This window comes from Schistocerca gregaria, chromosome 3 (genome assembly GCF_023897955.1).
Source record: "Schistocerca gregaria isolate iqSchGreg1 chromosome 3, iqSchGreg1.2, whole genome shotgun sequence".
Classification (NCBI taxonomy): domain Eukaryota; kingdom Metazoa; phylum Arthropoda; class Insecta; order Orthoptera; family Acrididae; genus Schistocerca; species Schistocerca gregaria.
Window position 1 is genome coordinate 607,476,446 of NC_064922.1, and position 21,696 is coordinate 607,498,141.

General features: G+C 42.6%; 1 protein-coding gene across 2 annotated transcripts in view; it reads right to left on the reverse strand.

Moving 5' to 3' along the window:
• LOC126355740 (UDP-glycosyltransferase UGT5-like) overlaps positions 1-21,696 on the reverse strand; it is a 93,318-nt gene that overhangs the window by 3,193 nt on the left and 68,429 nt on the right. For both annotated transcript variants that reach the window (XM_050006120.1, XM_050006121.1), the window contains exons 3-4: positions 12,741-12,922; positions 12,193-12,652 (exon numbers count right to left, since the gene is read on the reverse strand). In XM_050006120.1, coding sequence (XP_049862077.1) covers positions 12,193-12,652; positions 12,741-12,922 — 642 coding nt within the window. The remainder of the gene's footprint in view (positions 1-12,192; positions 12,653-12,740; positions 12,923-21,696) is intronic.

A 21,696-nucleotide genomic window follows, 5' to 3' on the forward strand; every position in this document is an offset into this window, starting at 1 on the left:
TGGTAAATATTTTCATTATTCGTATCACATTGTCACTATTTGCTTTTAAAACTTTCTGACAAGTACCACATGGTTTGAATCATATGAGTGGAATTATAAATTCAAAAATTGTATGTTTTTAAATCTTTACTTCTATGAATTTCATTTTTGGTAGCTTTGCTAGTCATAGTATCCATATCTTAACGGTTGGAATATTTATTGATTTTTATGATGATTGGTTCTCCTTGTGCTGTAGTTACATATTATTGTTTTTTCTTTCTCTCAATATCTTTCAGTTTCCTGTATATATAACAGTATTTAAAATTGGCTTTTGGCTTTGGTCTCCTAGAGCACATGCATTGGTAGAGCTATTACTCAGTAAGTTTTCTTTTCATTTACTATTCTGAGCTGTGTGCCTTTTAAATTTAATTGTTATGATATACTTTCGGTTTGCTCTCCACAATGACTAAGAACACTTAGTTGACTGATCATCATAGCAAGAAATACCATTGTTACTGTCGACTGTAGTTATTACTTGTGTAACAGATACATACCTCACTACCTGAACATTAGTCAAGACGTAATTTGTAGCTCCTGGAAATTTTAAATATCTAGATGTATTTGTATGGCTAATACTAAAGATTCCATAGCTCAGTATTTCATCAACTTTATGTAAGATATCAAATGTAAACAAGTGATACACAAAACTCTCTCTACCAGGTAAAAAAAAATCTTGCAGGGGGTAAGACAGTAGCTGCTAGAATTACAAAGGCAGTGTGAGTTTTGGATATCTGGGAGCAATCTCCACAGCAATTCTAAATGACAACTTTTTATTCATTGACTGCATCTGTATAGAGTTATCCTACAACTGAAAATTCGACCATCAGCCAGTGTCTGGTGGTTTAGCTACAATCAATAATAAATATTAAGGACACACATACCCTATGGAACAGATATTACCATTACACAATGCTTACATGAAACAATCAAAACTGATAATTAGCAAAGACTACTCAAATTCTGAGAAATATTGTCAACATGGTTGAAAGAAATAAAATGAGTGAGATTTTTTATGGCTGTTTTCACCACTGTTTTACAAGCCACATGTACAAATGATCAAAATACATCTCTGTAACACAACGTTTCGTAAAAGTGGTGGAAAAATAAAGGCTTCTTTAAATAATTTACGAGTACTTAAGAGATGCAAATGACTTTCGGGGACTTGGTTTCATGATGTCTAAATATCCCAGTATTCTACAAAATACTGGTCAAAACAGCAGGAGGAACCTACGACATATTTACAGCAATGCCGAAGTCTGCACTTCAGGCGCATAAAGGCGCCATATCACAAACACTTTTGGTAGTATGAAGTAATATAATTTTCTGCAAAGTTAAAAGTGAAGAGAATATCATAGGACAAGTGGCCTCATTGATTGTACTATTAGGCGAAACATGCATCCATACATTTGAAAAATAATTTAAATCGGAGATAGTCGTGAAGAGATGTCTCGTAAATTGATTTCATCATAGTTAACTAAATCTTCTGTCTTGATACACCTGTTGTACACGAAATCAATGAACCAGGGCTAATGATAATTCTAGTCGACTTTAACAACAACGTTTTCAGTCTTGTCACACGAGATACAACAATAGAAAACGGTACTTCCTGCAACAAGAAATTATTTGAGTTGGTCTGCAAGTACATGACTGCTTTCCGGTCTTGAAGTTCGTCATCAGTTCTATAGTAATATTAGCTGTCCACTTCCTTTGTTTCCACACATTTTGCAGACCAACATGTTTGATGGATTTTGTATTTTTAGCTTGAACTGAAAATATTCACGGCCCTTCAATCGAGTTGTTATAATCAATGTTCTTAGATTAGGCATCTTTTCATAGAGTGACAAAGGACAGCGTATTTCTTCGTTTCTCCAAGAAATACTTTGGTGTGTGAAATGTTATGTAGGCAACATTATTGTTGATTTCATACTGCTTGTAACAAGTTCGCGTGCAATGTATTATGACATATACCAGAAAAAAACTTTTTTCCATTTCCAGTTTCTCCTGCTCCACAAAGGTGTTGCCTCAGTCACTGCTGCTTACAGACTGTGTGGCTTACTTCCCTCGCTTCCTCTAGGTAGCGCGCCAATTTGCCCTTGCCACCTTTTCCATTTTCCAGAGCCACTTCCATTTCAAATAAAAGCACACTGGCTTTTACATAACACCTGTTTTTTACATTGCTCCTAGGCGTGATCAGTTCTTAAATTGTCAAATTTACCTCAACATTAACAATTTATGAATACAAATATTTTTAAATACGAAATTTTATCTGAAAATTATTTAACGTAATAAACAATTTACATAGAATTTTACATACATTACTTACGTTCAATGCAAAGAACTTCAAACTCCAGTGTAGCACACTTTACATCTACAGAAAATATAGTACCAATATGCAAAATTATAAAGCAAAAAATTATAAAAATTTGAAATAACCATAAACAAATAATGTTATAGGCTGTGCTATTTGTTACGAGTTTTTCAAGTCAGATCAGGATTGCTAAAGACATTCTGAACCAACTGCAGCATCTGTGATATCTGGAAATGACGCATCTGGTGATACTGCGAAACCAGATTAAGGAAATAATCAAAGAAAATAGTGATATCTTCCACGTCAGTACCGTATGAAGGACATGATGATATTATGGAAAGATCTGATCCTTGGGAGACTCATAGATGGTGACTACTCAAAACTACGATTGGTGACTGAAAAGGAGTGGTGAGGTGAGGAATTTTACTAGTACACTATTTACTGCATGGAGAATTTCCTTCACGAGACACCATTTGGGAGACCAGAGCCTATCTATACACCACAGTTAGTAAGAATGATTTGTACTCGAAAGAATAGGCCACTGTTTGAGTGTTGAGTAGCTTCACTTTAGACCGCCGTACCCACAGAGTCGTACAACCAGTTATTTATTGGTTTTCTTCTGCTCTTCTGTCCATTGCGTTGGAAAGGAAAACATTGCCAAAGTCACTGTGTTTGTTTTGACTAACTAAACTAGTAGAAAAGGAGTAGCAAAAGTATTGAACTCCGTTTCAAAAGTTCCTTTACAAAGGAAGTAGTACAAATATTGACACAGCACAATTAGCTCATCACTAGAAAAATGAGTTCTCTAGATATTAATGGCGATGACGCTGAGAAACAAATAAGATCATTAAACTGAACAAGTCCCCCGAAGTCCAATAGATTCCCTGCCAGAGTCTATACAGAATCTGACTTAGACCCTCTTTTGACCATAATATACCGTAGATCTCTCTGAATCTGAGCCCATTATTTACTCACACCTGCCCACAAGGGGAATAGCAGAAATGGTTCACAAAATTGCCATGTAATGTCACTGACAGCCAGCCCTTGTAGGATCTTAGAACAATTTACGAGCCCAAATGTAATGAGATATCTCGAACAGAATCACCTCTTCCAACTCCAACCAGCATTGATTTGGAAAGACTCAGGCATACGAAACCAAACTAACATTCTTCCCACAGGACACCATGAAAGCCGTGGGTCAAGGCAAAAACGTAGGTGCAATATGTCTAGACTTCCGTCAAAGCATTTGATTCAGACAAATACGGGCGATTATTAACTAAGTCCAATCATACGAAGTTTGTGATTCGGTTAATGATTTCTTTGCTATCTACAGATGCAAGTCTAATTTAACACGCATCTCAGGGATATGTGTTGCTACGCTTACTGTTAATGCTGTACGTTAATGACTTGGTCGACAATATTGATAGCGATCACAGACTTCTTGCAGATGCTGCTGCTACTTATAATGACACCCTTTCTGGAAATAAGTTGCACAGCTATTCAGTAAGAGATTATTAATATTTCAAAGTAGTGCAAAGATTGGAAACTTGCTTAAGATATTCAGAAATGTGAAACTGTCCATATCAGAAAATACAAACACGTTACAGTCCTTGAGTACTGTGGCAATGAAGCACAGTTCGAATCAAAAAACTCATAGTAAAATCTGTATGTCACAATTTGTGGGGATATGGAATGGAGAGATAACGTAGGCCCAATCCCAGAGAGAGAAGGTGGCAAACTTCGGTTCATTGGTAGCATACCGCGAAAATGTAGTCATTGTACAAAGGATATCGCTTAAAGGGGCGCAGAAAAATTCGTTGAATGGTTCCAAAAGTTAAAATCAACGTTATACACTCCTGGAAATGGAAAAAAGAACACATTGACACCGGTGTGTCGGACCACCATACTTGCTCCGGACACTGCGAGAGGGCTGTACAAGCAATGCTCACACGCACGGCACAGCGGACACACCAGGAACCGCGGTGTTGGCCGTCGAATGGCGCTAGCTGCGCAGCATTTGTGCACCGCCGCCGTCAGTGTCAGCCAGTTTGCCGTGGCATACGGAGCTCCATCGCAGTCTTTAACACTGGTAGCATGCCGCAACAGCGTGGACGTGAACCGTATGTGCAATTGACGGACTTTGAGCGAGGGCGTATAGTGGGCATGCGGGAGGCCATGTGGACGTACCGCCGAATTGCTCAACACGTGGGGCGTGAGGTCTCCACAGTACATCGATGTTGTCGCCAGTGGTCGGCGGAAGGTGCACGTGCCCGTCGACCTGGGACCGGACCGCAGCGACGCACGGATGCACGCCAAGACCGTAGGATCCTACGCAGTGCCGTAGGGGACCGCACCGCCACTTCGCAGCAAATTAGGGACACTGTTGCTCCTGGGGTATCGGCGAGGACCATTCGCAACCGTCTCCATGAAGCTGGGCTACGGTCCCGCACACTGTTAGACCGTCTTCCGCTCACGCCCCAACATCGTGCAGCCCGCCTCCAATGGTGTCGCGACAGGCGTGAATGGAGGGACGAATGGAGACATGTCGTCTTCAGCGATGAGAGTCGCTTCTGCCTTGGTGCCAATGATGGTCGTATGCATGTTTGGCGCCGTGCAGGTGAGCGCCACAATCAGGACTGCATACGACCGAGGCACACAGGGACAACACCCGGCATCATGGTGTGGGGAGCGATCTCCTACACTGGCCGTACACCTCTGGTGATCGTCGAGGGGACATTGAATAGTGCACAGTACATCCAAACCGTCATCGAACCCATCGTTCTACCATTCCTAGACCGGCAAGGGAACTTGCTGTTCCAACAGGACAATGCACGTCCGCATGTATCCCGTGCCACCCAACGTGCTCTAGAAGGTGTAAGTCAACTACCCTGGCCAGCAAGATCTCCGGATCTGTCCCCCATTGAGCATGTTTGGGACTGGATGAAGCGTCGTCTCACGCGGTCTGCACGTCCAGCACGAACGCTGGTCCAACTGAGGCGCCAGGTGGAAATGGCATGGCAAGCCGTTCCACAGGACTACATCCAGCATCTCTACGATCGTCTCCATGGGAGAATAGCAGCCTGCATTGCTGCGAAAGGTGGATATACACTGTACTAGTGCCGACATTGTGCATGCTCTGTTGCCTGTGTCTATGTGCCTGTGGTTCTGTCAGTGTGATCATGTGATGTATCTGACCCCAGGAATGTGTCAATAAAGTTTCCCCTTCCTGGGACAATGAATTCACGGTGTTCTTATTTCAATTTCCAGGAGTGTATATAATAAGAGAAAAGTCAACAGGCGCTTCCTACGGCGGAAATCGTCGAAATGAAGCAACGGTGCACCTCGAGACCAAATGAATGGAGTCAATGTGAGAACTTGTGTCACTGCAAAATGGAGCAACCCATTGACATGGAATTTTGATTCAAGTTAGGGATCACTGTATCGGAGACTCATGGGATGTCAGTACAAGTGTACGAAGGTGAAGCTGTAACTAGGAAGTGTGAATTACGTGATTTAAACTTTTTAGAGACGGAAAGAGAGGACTCGTGGGTGAGCCACTTTTGGCGTCGGCTGTCAACAAGAACAGTGCCAGACAACATCGAACAAGTGAGACGGGTGCTTGCGGAGGGTTGGCAACTGTCTTTGAGAGTGACAACAGAAGAGTCGAAGATAAGCAGAGACGGTGTAAAAAGTATTGTCCACAAATATTTAAAAAAAGGCGGATGATCTGTGCCCGGTTTCTACCGCACACGCTGACAGAAGAGCAGGAGCAAACACGGATGGAAACGTCTGCACGTGTCATCGACATGTCTGGCTGGCATCATCACTTTTTGCAAGCCATCATTATAGGATATGAGACCTGGTCCTACCAACACGATCCAGAGACCTACCGACAGTCAGTGGTATGACTTCATCGTCTTTCGCGAACCGAAAGAAAGTCGGCTGGCAAAATCCAAGATTCCGTCGACGATGACAGGCTTTTCCAACAGGAAGGGCTTCATCTGTCAGGAATTACTACCCGAGGACCAAATCGTCAACATGGAAGTTTATGACTGAGATTTGAAACGTCTGCTACAACGCATCCGGCGGATTCGGCCACAACTGTACCTGAGTGGACGGTGGAATCTCGTCGACGATAACGCCCGTCCGCATGTCGCTATCTATGTGCTGAACTTTGTCCCACAGCGCAAGGTGATTGTTCTGCAACACCCTCCTTATCTTCCAGATTTGGCATCGTGAGACTTCTTTTTGTTTCACTTTAATTTGACTCTGGTAGGCACACGCTTTGAAGACGTTGCAGGTATCCAACAACGCGTGGGGGCGGCGATTTGATCGATTCCACAACAAGCGTTTGCCAACACCTTTACAAACGGTATCAGAGGTGTGCTGTAGCTAATGGTGATTACCTGAAAGCCCAAAACCCCGAACAAGCCTCGAAAGGCCTAACAGTATGTGCCGACTGCAGTGTCATCTTCAACCAACAGGTGTCACTGGATGCGATTATGGAGGGCGTGTGGTCAGCTCTCCACTCTCCCGTTCGTTGTCAATTTTCGTGACCGAAACCGCTACTTCTTAATCAAGTAGCTCCTCAGTTGGTCTCACAAGGGCTAAATGCATCCCACATGTCAACAGCTCTCGGCAGACCCGGATGGTCAACCACCCGTGTGCTAGCCAAGCCCAACAACCCTTAACGTTGGTGATCTGACAGGAAATGGTATTACCACTGCGGCAAAGCCGTTGACCAGTAAAAGTACTATGTTTGTAGCCCTTATTTCCATTACTTTCTGAGACCATTGACATAACTTTTTAGATGCACCTTGTACTGAGGTGCCCAAACTTAAAATACTGCTAAAGTGTGTATCCATACCTTATAGTACTAACATAATGAATAGAAAGTTGTACAGTACGAATAGTAACTTGTCTGACACAGAAGAGAGCGACGCGGATACTGTAGCAAAACTGAACTGGCAGGCCACTGAAAATAGGTGCCAACTAATCTACAACACTCTAACAAGCAGTGTTCAGGACTCTAGGAAAATACTACAGCCACACATTTATCGCTCCCATAGGGTCAGTGAAGACAAATTTATAGGAACTATATCACGTACAGAGGCATTTACGTAGTGAATTTTCCCGCGCTCCACATCACAATATGTGGCACAGAGGGTAGTGCCATCCACCACACAGTTTGCGTAGGAGCGGAAGCTATCACTTTTGGGCTGTAGACTACATATCTCCATCTTTTCATGTGATGCCTCTTACTTAGATACATATTATTGTCTTTTACTTCTTATTTTGATGTATTTTAGCATTTCATGGCGGTGTATCAGGGAGTTCCAAGCCCAACGCTATTCGTAGCAATGCTTAATCCATATTGAACTATGAATGTTGTCGTTGAGCGTAGACGAAAACTGCAGAAGATTCTGCAACCTTTTATTAAATAGTCACCTATGGCCTTACGTCATTGAATACACCGGTTATAGTCAGGTCACCGAAGAAGAGTAACGTCTGGCGTGGATAGTAATTGTATGGTTGACCGTATGGGTAAGCCACGTGCTACTGGCTATTTTCCTTTTGCTTTTTTCGGCGAAGGTGAGATGGGATGGTGGCATAAAGTTCCTGACCACCAGACTTCACGCCGATGTCTCGGATTATGTTCTAAGCCTTTCCGCAGTGTCCCTTGTAGTGGAAAATGTGATACTGTTGATGGTGAGCCGTCCGCCAAATGGGGACGTTAAGCTCAGCTGCCCCTTGGTGTTATTCGAAAGGAATAGGATTTCACCTTCTACCATCTCTCATCACCATTGACTACAGTCAAGACTCCACGAAACACACACACACACACACACACACACACACACACAATTGTCATTCTTTGCAAAGGCCAGGCGCCATCGTGGGCAAACTGCAGAAAAACCTAGACGCTGAACCAGCCCTTCCCGAATCTCCCAACCAACAGTGCCTAAGTAAAGTATTCGTTCACTGCTCGTTGAAAGAGATGAAATTTCAGGAGGTAGAATGAAAACCTGGGAATACTTACAGAGGCAGGTACAAACACACAGAATAAGAGGTGCGCTGCAATACAGGAGTTTTTTATACTTACAGATTCGCTTCTTACGTCGTTTTTCTAAATATTCGGTTTCATCGTTCAGACTCAGTAAGTCGGAAAAATTTGTCCACTTTTCTCCCTACAAAAGCAACACTTCATTTAGTGTTATGTGAAATAGGAAAAAAGCGTTCCCCTCGGCCACACAGACATTTTCACAGTGGCAGAGCACAGCTAACAAAATCAGGTTCTGGACTTCTGTAATCCAATACGTGGATGAAAAGAAGAGTAGATGACTATCTCCTTAATCATTACAGCAGTCGTTACCCCGTTTGCAGATGGATTTCTGCCCTGTCATTGCTTCGGAAAGAAAGTCACCGGGTAAAACTGAGACAGAAACCAGCAGCACTGTCGCCCCCATCCCCTCCCCCCCGCCCCCCCCCCCCTCCAAATCATCTTACATTCCTTAACGCCTTTCGGGGCAATACGACAGAAGGTATGTGACTGGCCATTGCAACAATTCAGGGGAGCCTATGAAAGACGACATACAGATCCGACTCAGGTTTCTGATGTTTTTCATTGATTTAGAATTGGCGTGGGTGGAGGTTATACTTAACAGCCGAATTAAGTTAATAATTGGCTCCTTCTACCGACCCCCAGACTCCGATGATACAGTTGCGGAACAGTTCAGAGAAAGTTTGAGTCTCGTAACAAATAAATACCCCACTCATACGGTTATAGTTGGTGGGGACTTCAACCTACCCTCGGTATGTTGGCAAAAATACTTGTTCAAAACCGGTGGTAGGCAGAAAACGTCTTCCGAGATTGTCCTAAATGCATTCTCCGAAAATTATTTCGAGCAGTTAGTCCACGAACCCACGCGAATTGTAAATGGTTGCGAAAACACACTTGACCTCTTGGCCACAAACAATCCAGAGCTGATAGAGAGCATCATGACTGATACAGGGATTAGTGATCACAAGGTCATTGTAGCTAGGCTCAATACCATTTCTTCCAAACCCATCAGAAACAAACGCAAAATAATTTTATTTAAAAAAGCGGATAAAGTGCCACTAGAAGCCTTCCTAAAAGACAATTTCCATTCCTTCCGAACTGACTATGCGAATGTAGACGAGATGTGGCTCAAATTCAAAGATATAGTAGCAACAGCAATTGAGAGATTCATACCTCATAAACTGGTAAGAGATGGAACGGATCCCCCGTGGTACACAAAAAAGGTCCGAACGCTGTTGCAGAGGCAACGGAAAAATCATGCGAAGTTCAGAAGAACGCGAAATCCCGAAGATGGGCTAAAATTTACAGACGCTCGAAATTTGTCACGTACTTCGATGCGAGATGCCTTTAATAGCTTCCACAACGAAACATTGTCTCGAAATTTGGTAGAAAATCCGAAGAAATTCTGGTCGTATGTAAAGTACGCAAGCGGCAAGACGCAGTCAATACCTTCGCTGCGCAGTGCCGATGGTACTGTTATCGACGACTGTGCCGCTAAAGCGGAGTTATTGAACGCAGTTTTCCGAAATTCCTTCACCAGGGAAGACGAATGGAATATTCCAGAATTTGAAACACGAACATCTGCTAGCATGAGTTTCTTAGAAGTAGATACCTTAGGGGTTGCGAAGCAAATCAAATCGCTTAATACGGGCAAGTCTTCAGGTCCAGATTGTATACCGATTAGGTTCCTTTCAGATTACGCTGATACTATAGCTCCCTACTTAGCACTCATATACAACCGCTCGCTCACCGATAGATCTGTACCTACAGATTGGAAAATTGCGCAGGTCGCACCAGTGTTCAAGAAGGGTAGTAGGAGTAATCCATTTAACTACAGACCTATATCATTGACGTCGGTTTGCAGTAGGGTTTTGGAGCATATACTGTATTCAGACATTATGAACCACCTCGAAGGGAACGATCCATTGACACGTAATCAGCATGGCTTCAGAAAACATCGCTCTTGTGCAACGCAGCTAGCTCTTTATTCGCACGAAGTAATGGCCGCTATCGACAGGGGATCTCAAGTTGATTCCGTATTTCTAGATTTCCGGAAAGCTTTTGACACCGTTCCTCACAAGCGACTTCTAATCAAGCTGCGGAGCTATGGGGTATCGTCTCAGTTGTGCGACTGGATTCGTCATTTCCTGTCAGGAAGGTCGCAGTACGTAGTAATAGACAGCAAATCATCGAGTAAAACTGAAGTGATATCAGGTGTTCCCCAGGGAAGAGTCCTGGGACCTCTACTGTTACTGATCTATATAAATGACCTGGGTGATAATCTGAGCAGTTCTCTTAGACTGTTCGCAGATGATGCTGTAATTTACCGTCTAGTAAGGTCATCCGAAGACCAGTATCAGCTGCAAAGCGATTTAGAAAAGATTGCTGTATGGTGTGTCAGGTGGCAGTTGACGCTAAATAACGAAAAGTGTGAGATGATCCACATGAGTTCCAAAAGAAATCCGTTGGAATTTGATTACTCGATAAATAGTACAATTCTCAAGGCTGTCAATTCAACTAAGTACCTGGGTGTTAAAATTACGAACAACTTCAGTTGGAAGGACCACATAGATAATATTGTCGGGAAGGCGAGCCAAAGGTTGCGTTTCATTGGCAGGACACTTAGCAGATGCAACAAGTCCACTAAAGAGACAGCTTACACTACACTCGTTCGTCCTCTGTTAGAATATTGCTGCGCGGTGTGGGATCCTTACCAGGTGGGATTGACGGATGACATCGAAAGGGTGCAAAAAAGGGCAGCTCGTTTTGTATTGTCGCGTTATAGGGGAGAGAATGTGGCAGATATGATACACGAGTTGGGATGGAATTCATTACAGCATAGACGTTTTTCGTCGCGGCGAGACCTTCTTACGAAATTTCAGTCACCAACTTTCTCTTCCGAATGCGAAAATATTTTGTTGAGCCCAACCTACATAGGTAGGAATGATCATCAAAATAAAATAAGAGAAAACAGAGCTCGAACAGAAAGGTTCAGGTGTTCGTTTTTCCCGCTCGCTGTTCGGGAGTGGAATAGTAGAGAGATAGTATGATTGTGGTTCGATGAACCCTCTGCCAAGCACTTAAATGTGAATTGCAGAGTAGTCATGTAGATGTAGATGTAGAAGCCCCCAAAATGTTCTTAATCATTTCTCAATTGGGTTATGTAGGAAACTTGTCAAAAATTTCCTTCAAAATTAGACTCTTGCTCAGCTCAGCAGAAAAGGCAAATTTCGCATAGAAAGTCTGGATTGTCATATAAAGGCGATTTCGCTGTAGAAAATATTCTAACGTTGCAGTTCCTATCTCATAATTTCTTAAACCTAGAGTATCGATGACGATTGCCTTCTCTTACAATACCATCGTTGATTATACCCATATGTGCTAGTAGCTCTTCTGGAATCTGTCTGGCAGTCTTCTCAAATTTGTCAGCCTCTACAAACATGCAACCATCGGTGGCTGACATAGCTCTCGTTGTCATTTTCTTCTGACAGAAATCATTTGTATGTACGCATTTATATTCGCAGCCTAACGTCGCACATAGTGCATTCAGTGTTATGTATGGCAATCTTTGACCAATCTGCATATGATACATTTATTAGGTATTGCAGTCCACAGTCAGACGGTTTTGGAAATGCGTCGTGTCCACAGTTGTGTGTAATGGATCAAGAAATGTTGAGTTACTCATAAAGAGTGGAGGATATTTTTACAAGGAAAAGTTCTACATTAATAATTTAAATATGAAATTATTGTTCTGGGTTAACACACAATAAATGTTACTACTTACCCGAGGAAGTGGCTTCCGCTGTTTCTCTAGATGTAGTCCCGTCACCTCAATGACATTAGGCAACAGTGGCCGTGGGTAATTCACGCTGAAGTGGTTGTTAACAATAAGAAGGCTGAAGTTTCTGTCAATTGCTTGCATAGGGGGGTGATCAGGGCCAAAATACTTCCTAATCAGTTCACTTTGCGATGGCATTGTTACGTAGTTCCATGTGCAAAAAATTCGAGCCATAGCATAGGCATTATATAGTCTTTCCCAGAAGGACATGTGGTTTGTGTAGCCAACCAGCGTATCGGGACAGTATGCTGGGTTGTTGGGATTTCCATAAGAAGTGAGTACTGGAGCAGGGGCGCCCAGAGACACGAAGCCAATTGTTGGTGGAGATCCCAACTGGTGAATCAAGCCATAATAGCAATAATATAATAACCTCTCCAGGATAACTACGTCGAAAGACGGCTGGGACCTGCAAACAAAAGTAAGACATCAAAATATCTTAGTATCAAGCATTTTAGAATGTAAAACATATCGCTCAATTCAGACAACATAATTACCGGAGAAAATCTTTTATCTGTTGGGATTCTAATTGGATCTCACACATCACGTTTCCTGTAGGAGAGCTTGTTGCGATTATTTCAACTGGACTTTTGTCTGACATCGAAGTAAAGTCAAATGTTTTTCTCCAATAGTCGTATGTCATCGATAGATCAATTTCTGTAAAATTCTGGATGTTTTTCTGTAGGAAAAAATGTATTTCAGTGAGTACTTCCCTAAAATATATTACATGATCAGTAATGAACTACACAAAACTGTCCGACTTCTAAGTGTCGGCGTGAAAGAGGAAAACTTAATGAGAAACGCAGTCAGCTGAGTAGAATAGCACTTAACAAGATATTCTGTATTAAGTTCTTTCTCTACTGCATGAGCTTGTTTGTCAGTGGATGTGCGCTTAAGAATTACCTGTAACAAACTTCGAATAGGTAAGTTATTTAAATATAACGCATTACAGAGGATCAGGAACACCTTTTCCCGCCTTATGTGCATCGTCTGAACACAGGTTTACTGGCTACAGTTCACACGTGCATAAAACTACGCCAGACAACGACCATCGTCACGGCTGAGCTTGCTAACGTATGTCAGTATGGTGTTTCTCGACTCTGAGGTTTGTGGCTCGAGACCGGGCGTTGGAATTAATAAGCTGGGTGATCCCCTTGGTGCCTGTTCAAGAAGAGGCTACGTGCTGTCACAGGTTTCACTCTCTCTTCTCACATTTTCATACAACACAAATATACCCATTACAATCACCTACACTTAACAGACGCATTTAAGACACAACTGTCATACTGTCATGAACTGTGAAGAAAGGGATCATGCAACGAGGTGACAAAAGACCTAATATCATATCGGACCTTTTTCTCCCTGGCGTAGGCCAGCAACTCGACTTGACAAGCACTCTAGAAGTTGTTGGAAGTCCCCTGCATAAATGATGAGCCATGCTGCTTCTATGAAGGATTTTGTGCACGAACTGACCTCTCGACTGTGTCCCATAAATGTCCAATGGGATTCATGTCGGGCAAGATGGGTGGCCATATCATGCGCTGTAATTGTCCAGAATGTTCTTCAAACCAGTTGCGAACAATTATGGCCCGGAGACATTGCATATTGTAATTCATACAAATTCCAACGTTGTTTAGGAACATAAAGTCCACGAATGGCTGAAAATAGTCTCCAAGATAACCATTTCCAGTCAATGATCAGTTCCACTCCATGTAAACACAGCCCGTACCATTATGCAGCCAGCAACCACCAGCTTGCACAGTGCCTTGTTGACAACTAGGATCCATGGCCACGTGAGGTGTGCGCCACTATTGAATCATACCATCAATTCTTATCAAATGAACCAGGCCACAGTTTTCCAGTCTCTGGAGTCCAATCGGTACGGTCACGATTCCAGGCGATATCGTGCTGTTATCTAAGGCACTGGTGTCGGTCGTCTGGTGCAATAGCCCACTGAAGCCAATTTCACCGCATTGTCCTAACGGATATGTTCGTCGTACGTCCTACATTCATTTCTGCGACTGTTTCACACAGTGTTGCTTGTCTGTTAGCACTGACAACAATAAGCAAACCCCGCTGCCCTCGTTCGTTAGGTGAAGGCTTGTAGGCCACTACGTTGTCCATGGTGAGAGGTAATAGCTGAAATTTGGTATTCTCGGCACACTCTTGTGACTGTGAACCTCGGAATATTCAATTGCCTAACGATTTCCGAAACTGAATGTCACATGCGTCTAAGTACTATTCCACGTTCGAAGCCGATTAATTGCCTTCGCGCGGTCACAATCACTGCGGAAACCGTTTCACATTAATCAGCTGAGTACTAATGACAGCTCGGCCAATGCACTGCCCGTTTCTACCTTGTGTAGGTGATACTATCGTCGTCTATATGTGTGTACACCGCTATCCCATGACTTTTTGTCACAGCATTGCAGTGCGCTGATGAAGAAAATCCTTTTCTATTAAGCTGCTGAATCTACACATAGGAGTCTCCCAAGCCAACAGTAGCGCTGAACTCTCTTTTGTGGCGGTTCTGACATACACGTACGTGGTGTCGGCAGTATCGAGACTCAACATGAGTGAGGGGAAGAAAATGATCTTCATAGGTGAATTATGCACCATTTGCAGTTTAGCATCGCACGTCGATCTAGGGGGCTAATGGCTGAAAGTACGACGACACAGTAAGCAGTTTAGAGACTAATGAGCTGTCGTATTGGGTTGGTCACACTTCTGCTTGTCATCGACTGAATGTTTCTTCTTCTGTCAACCTCAGAGATGACGTACTGTAACCACGTGACCGAGAGATGTGGCTGAGGCTCGGAATGAAGGCGGTTCGAACCCCATCTGGCTATCTAAATTTAGAATTTCTGGGATTTCCCTAAATCGCTACGGAAATAAACCACGATAATTCTCTCGAAAAGAAAGCTTCTGATTTCATTTACTTTTTTTACTAAGTACCGCTTTTAGATTGTGCAAAAGAAGCTACCTATTGTTAAAACTTCATTATTTAAGCGCTTCGGTTGGGGAACATCATCTGAGAATCTTCCAAAAACGTCACAGTTGACACGAAAGCACAAGTTAAATTTTTAATTTGTGTAAGTTTCTGTGTCACCAAACTGCTGAGGTCATCCGTCCCTAGACTTACACAATACTTAACCCAACTTAAACTAACGCTAAGGACAACACACACCAATGCCCGAGGGAAGTCGATCCCCGACAGGGGGAGCCACGAGAACCGTGGCTAGGCGCCAGCAGAACGAATGGATACGGACGCGTCACACAACTTAAAGACGACATATTAAGAATAAAGGTAATTAGAGATTAGATTAGATTAGATTAATACTTGTTCCATAGATCATGAATACGACACTTCGTAATGATGTGGAACGTGTCAGGTTAATAAAAGATGTCTGTACAAGAAATTACATTACACAAAATATTGCATGACACTAATGATTAAGTTTTTTTTTTTATTTTTTTTTACTTTATATCTAAAAATTCAGCCAATGAGTAGAAGGAGTTGTCATCTAGAAATTCTTTTAATTTATTTTTAAATGTTAGTTGGCTATCTGTCAGGCTTTTGATGCTGTTTGGTAGGTGCCCAAAGACTTTTGTGGCAGCATAATTTACCCCTTTCTGTGCCAAAGTCAGATTTAACCCTGCATAGTGAAGATCATCCTTTCTCCTGGTGTTATAGGTATGCACACTGCTATTACTTTTGAATTGGGTTGGATTATTATCAACAAATTTCATAAGGGAATATATATACTGTGAGGTTACTGTGAGGATCCCTAGATCCTTAAATAGATGTCTGCAGGATGACCGTGGGTGGGCTCCAGCAATTATTCTGATTACACGTTTTTGTGCAATGAATACTTTTCTACTCAACGATGAATTACCCCAGAATATGATGCCATACGAAAGCAGTGAATGAAAGTAGGCATAGTAAGCTAATTTACTGAGATTCTTATCACCAAAATTTGCAATAACCCTAATAGCATACGTAGCTGAACTCAGACGTTTCAGCAGACCATCAATGTGTTGCTTCCAGTTTAACCTCTCATCAATGGACACACCTAAAAATTTTGAAAATTCTACCTTAGCTACAGACTTCTGTTCAAATTCTATATTTATTACTGGAGTTGTGCCATTTACTGTACGGAACTGTATATACTGTGTTTTATCAAAATTTAAAGAGAGTCCGTTTGCTGAGAACCACTTAATAATTTTGTGAAAAACATCATTTACAATTACATCACTTACTTCTTGGTTTTTGGATGTTATTACTATACTTGTATCATCAGCAAAAAGAACTAACTTTGCATCTTGATCAATGTGGAATGGTAAGTCATTAATGTATATCAAGAACAGTAAAGGACCTAAGACCGAACCCTGTGGGACCCCGTGCTTGATAGCACCCCAGTTTGAGGAATCAGCTGTTTTAACATTACACGAACCACTTATTTCAACTTTCTGCATTCTTCCAGTTAAGTATGAATTAAACCATTTGTGCACTGCCCCACTCAAACCATAATGATTTAGCTTATCTAAAAGAATTCCATGATTTACACAATCAAAGGCCTTTGAGAGATCACAAAAAATACCAATGGGTGATGTCCGGTTATTCAGAGCATTTAATATTTGATCAGTGAAAGCATATATAGCATTTTCTGTTGAAAAGCCTTTCTGAAAACCAATTCATTGACAAACAAGTTCACGCAGTAAAGAAAAGAACTTAATACAGAATGTCGTGTCAAGTGTTACTAATAGTAACATAGGTGCACAACTGACTGCATACTGCAGTTATAGAACGCAACTATCATAACATGTCATCTGGTGGTATGGTTGTACTGACGTTAGAATGTATCATCAAAAGTCAGCTGACAATTACTAAAACCTTTAATGAAAATTCAGAGCCACAGGAAGGTGCAAACAAAAGAACATCGTAAAGGAAGGAAGATGTAGAGTTTAGCACCCCATCGACAATGAAGCCATATAGGGATAGGCCATGAGCTCGGAGTACCAAGAAGATACTGCGCTTCGTAACTGCGTTTGTCTTCGACACCGCCTCGAGATATATATAAAATACCCGTTTTTTCGGTTAAATAATTTGTATACCAGTTACACTGCAAATATTGTTCACTTTAGAATATAAGTTACACTGTGCACATCTTCACACAACACATCGAGTGATGCATCCAATCAGCCACTTCCAACGCTATGCACACCTACCCCTTAAATTGTGAGCTGCTAACGAAGACAGAAGTTTCATCCACGGGTAAGACTGCCCGTGTGGAGCTATTACAGAGTACCGGCTGCCACTTGGAACGGCTTCGGGGAAACACAAAAGTGTTCGTATGCTTTCTAGAAGTGTGGCCATTGTGCTGATTTCACGAGACGTTAGGAGTTTAAAAAACTCCGAGACGGAATACTGAGACTACCTAGTGCCTTGGCAAGGCGTGAATGGTAAGAGTATTGGTTTGTTGTAAATTAATGAAATTTGTGTCAGAGGCACGGCCGTCACCAGTACTAAATTATTGGGGTGGAGGGACTCAATAGATACAGTGTATATCACAGGGGTAGGGGGGGGGGTCTAAAAATGAGATCCCCTTGTAAGGAGTTGAAAAAACTAGGACCTCAAACCACTTTCTGGAGCATTCTCAATGCCTCAGAAGAGATATCTCAATAGCACTTAACACTTCTAAGGCGGGTCATTTTAAGACTGGATTACCGACTGTAAAAAAGTTATATAATATTAATATTTAAATTTGTCGACAGTGTGTGTACTATTACTATGTATTATGTCCCAAATAACCGTGTTTTCAAACTCAATTCTTTTTGGTGAGTAATACAAGCGCATCTGATTCACTGGAACGTTAGTAAATCCTGAAAATTGTAAATTCTTACTGCACAAGAGCTGTTAGTATGTGTGATCATCTAAGCATGGATATGTTCGTCCAATCGTATCAACTAAGACTCAAAAAACTTGAACTGCATTTTCAAATAACATTATGGAGGACTCGCGTCTGAGTCCCCCGTCCCCGGGCCGTGATGCTCATGGCTTGAGGAAAAGTAGTTTAGTTTCATGGCCATTGCCAGAAGAAATGTATTTTCGCTTCATGGCTATTCAAGACGAGGAGCGTGGCGAAAATTCGATTCTCTGTTCGTGAATTTAATATACCCATCGCGGATCGTGTTATTGCTTCATACGTACACTTCACTAGTAGTAGTATTTTAACAGTTATGTTAAATATCGTCCACCCTTGAGTGAGTGAGTGACTTTTCAAAGTTCCCTCGCACTCTCTGTCTGTAGGAGACAATGTCTGTCTGCCCTAGTGGACGAATAAGTGATAAAGATGCGGATGCCACGTAGACAGATCACACATGATCCCGCATATGATTTGTAGACGAGTAGCGATGAATAGGGGGAGAAGAACCGCAGTTGACTTGCGACAAAGGACACAAGAAAGAGCTGTGCAGGAACTTTATGTGCATCCATTATTGCTCTTTCAACTATCTTACAGAGAGCATCCACGATGCTGCCAAGCATGTGTTGTGGCTGTAAGGTAACCTTTATTTTGTTAATTACAAATGTCAAGTACAAACACCAGTTTTCTTACCCTTTGTTCTCAATGGATTCATCTTTTAAATCTCAGTTAGTTAGTTAGTTAGTTCTGTGTCCCATGCATGCCCATAAACGTTATTATCAGGAATTTTCTGAACTAAATGAAAGGCTGTGAAAACTGTTACACGTCTCTATACTTGACAGTTATAGTTTTGCGTACGTCTACTTATTTCTGATCAAAAGTTGCTGTATGGTGCAGAAAATATTGTTAAGAAGAAACCACTTAAGTCTTCTTTTGCAAACACTTCTAAGGTCTTTCATACATACCATTCCCATAGAAAAAGTTATCAAAGACGTGCGCATTTCACACCTTGTGCCTAAGTTAGATTCACTAGAACGAAATCAAAATCATTTTTCTTTCTATTACTGTATTCATGAACTGGTTCATAACCCTCAAACTGCAATGAATTGTGGGGAATAAATTTCTGCCTCGCGGTCTGATGCGCTACAGTCATGGACTGCACGGCTGGTGCCGGCGGAGGTTCGAGTCCTCCCTCGGGCATGGGTGTGTTTGTCCTTAGGATAATTTAGGTTCAGTAGTGTGTAAGCTTAGGGACTGATGACCTCAGCAGTTAACATCAAAAATGGCTCTGAGCACTATGGGACTTAACTGCTGAGGTCATTAGTTCCCTAGAAGTTAGAACTACTTAAACGTAACTGACCTGAGGAAATCACACACATCCATGCCCGAGGCAGGATTCGAACCAGCGACCGTAGCGGTCGCGCGGTTGCAGACTGTAGAAACTAGAACCGCTCGGCCACCTCGGCCGGCAGCAGTTAACTCCCATAAGATTTCACACACATTACATTACATTACAATAAATTTCTTCAGGAAATATATGTACTGTAAAGCTGTGGCCAATATTCTCAGTTACCTTACGATTATTTTAATTACTTTCCTTTGAGCAACGAGTGCTTAGTGAAGGGTTATTACAGAAAAGGTCACTTGTGGACTTACGCTAAACACACTAGCGGAAAACAATCGCAACACTAAGAAGAAGTAGTGCGACATAAACGAAAGTAGATAGGCATGTTGTCGCACCTGGAAATGATTTCTTTTCGAATTTCGCGTCTGTCACGTAAGAGTGGCGCTATTAGGCCCACTACGAGGATGCAAATATGTATTTTCCAAATACACGCTGTTAAGGTCATCTGCGTTAGTTACCTATCAGACTGGACGTGGTGAGTTGATGTTACTCAAGAATGGCTTTCACGCGGCAAAGACGCCACTCTCGACACATCACTGAGTTTGAGCGGGGTCGTACAACAGCGCTACGAGAAGCTGGATGTTCCTTCTGCAATACTGCGGAAAGACTTGACAAGAATGTAACCACTGTATACAATGTCTCGCAGTGATGCTCACGTGATGTGCGGTTGCACGAAGACCGGTCTCTGAAGGGCCACGTGGCACGAGAGGAGAGGCCATCGTGTTCTGGCGCAACGTACTCCATGTCCAGTAGCAATGTGAGCAGCAGCTGCCACCACGGTGGCGCAATGAACTGTTGTAAATCGTTTACTTCAAGGACAGCTCCGAGCCAGACGCCCCATACCGTACAATCCACTGACGCTAAACGGGACAGTCACTGAATGGCACGGTGGAGGTGTGTTGTGTTTTCTCATCAAAGCTGGTTCTGCCTCGGTGCCAGTGATGGCTGTTGTAGGATAGAAAGAGCCCAGTTGAGCGCCTGTTGCCAATCTGTCTGAGTGCTAGACACACTGGACGGACACCTGGATTTATAATCTGTGGTTGAAATTTCGTATGAGCACTCACGGTTATCCTACGCAACCTGACTGCAAATCTGTGATGCAGAATCCACTCGAGCACATGACATGACGTCATCCGCAAACAACTTTAACTGTCCCTCTACTGACCTACCATGTGCAACAGCGCAATAGGCTGCTGTCGCTGTCTGCACACGCGCATCTCTCCCACGCTCTGTCCTTAGTACTTCGTTGTGACGTTACGATTGAATGAGCGAGAGGAGTAGAGGGGGGCGGAGGGGTGAAACTCATATAGGGACTTCCGGTAACACGATCTTGGTTCGCTGCCAGGACACTTGGGACGCTGCAAGTTTATCAAGCAAACACCTCGTCTTCTTTTTGGGCGATTTAAATCATTCCATATTTGTTTTGATTTCGTTCAGGACAGATACAAATGGAGATGAGCGTTTGGCGTCATTGGCCGGGAGGCACCTTGCGAGTCAGGTCCGGCCGCCTTGCTGCAGGTCTCATTACATTCGACGCCACATTGGGCGACCTGCGAGCCGGATTGGGATGAAATGATGATGAAGACAACACGACACCTAGTCGCTGAGCGGAGAAAATTCCCCGACCCAACCGGAAATCGAACCCGGGCCAGTAGGACGGCAATCCGTCACGCTGACCACTCAGCTATCGGGGCGGACCGTTCAGGACAGAAGTCGACTTCATAGCACTGTGTTACTGACAGAGTACAACGTCATGTGTTTATTGTACTCCATGAATTGCACTGTTGATATTTCACTCGTTGTTTTCGTTTCATATAAAACAGAAGCTGGTTTCGTCGTACAATTTTCTGTGGCCATTTGTTCCTCCTGTGAACCCGTCTGTGAACTGATCGACTTAAATGCGTCGAAATTACGTTGTTCGTATTCTTTTTTATTTTAGTTCGAATCCGTTTTTCGTACCTTCTCGCATTTAATGGAGAACTCCATGTTCGCAGCTTTTGACAGAATTGCTATTCAACTTTATTACAGCTTCTCAGGAATCGCTTCGAATGATGTTCCTCCTTCTCATTTAGTATACATTTTAGAATTAGTGTCTGAGAACGTAGTTCTTGAGCCAGATACTAC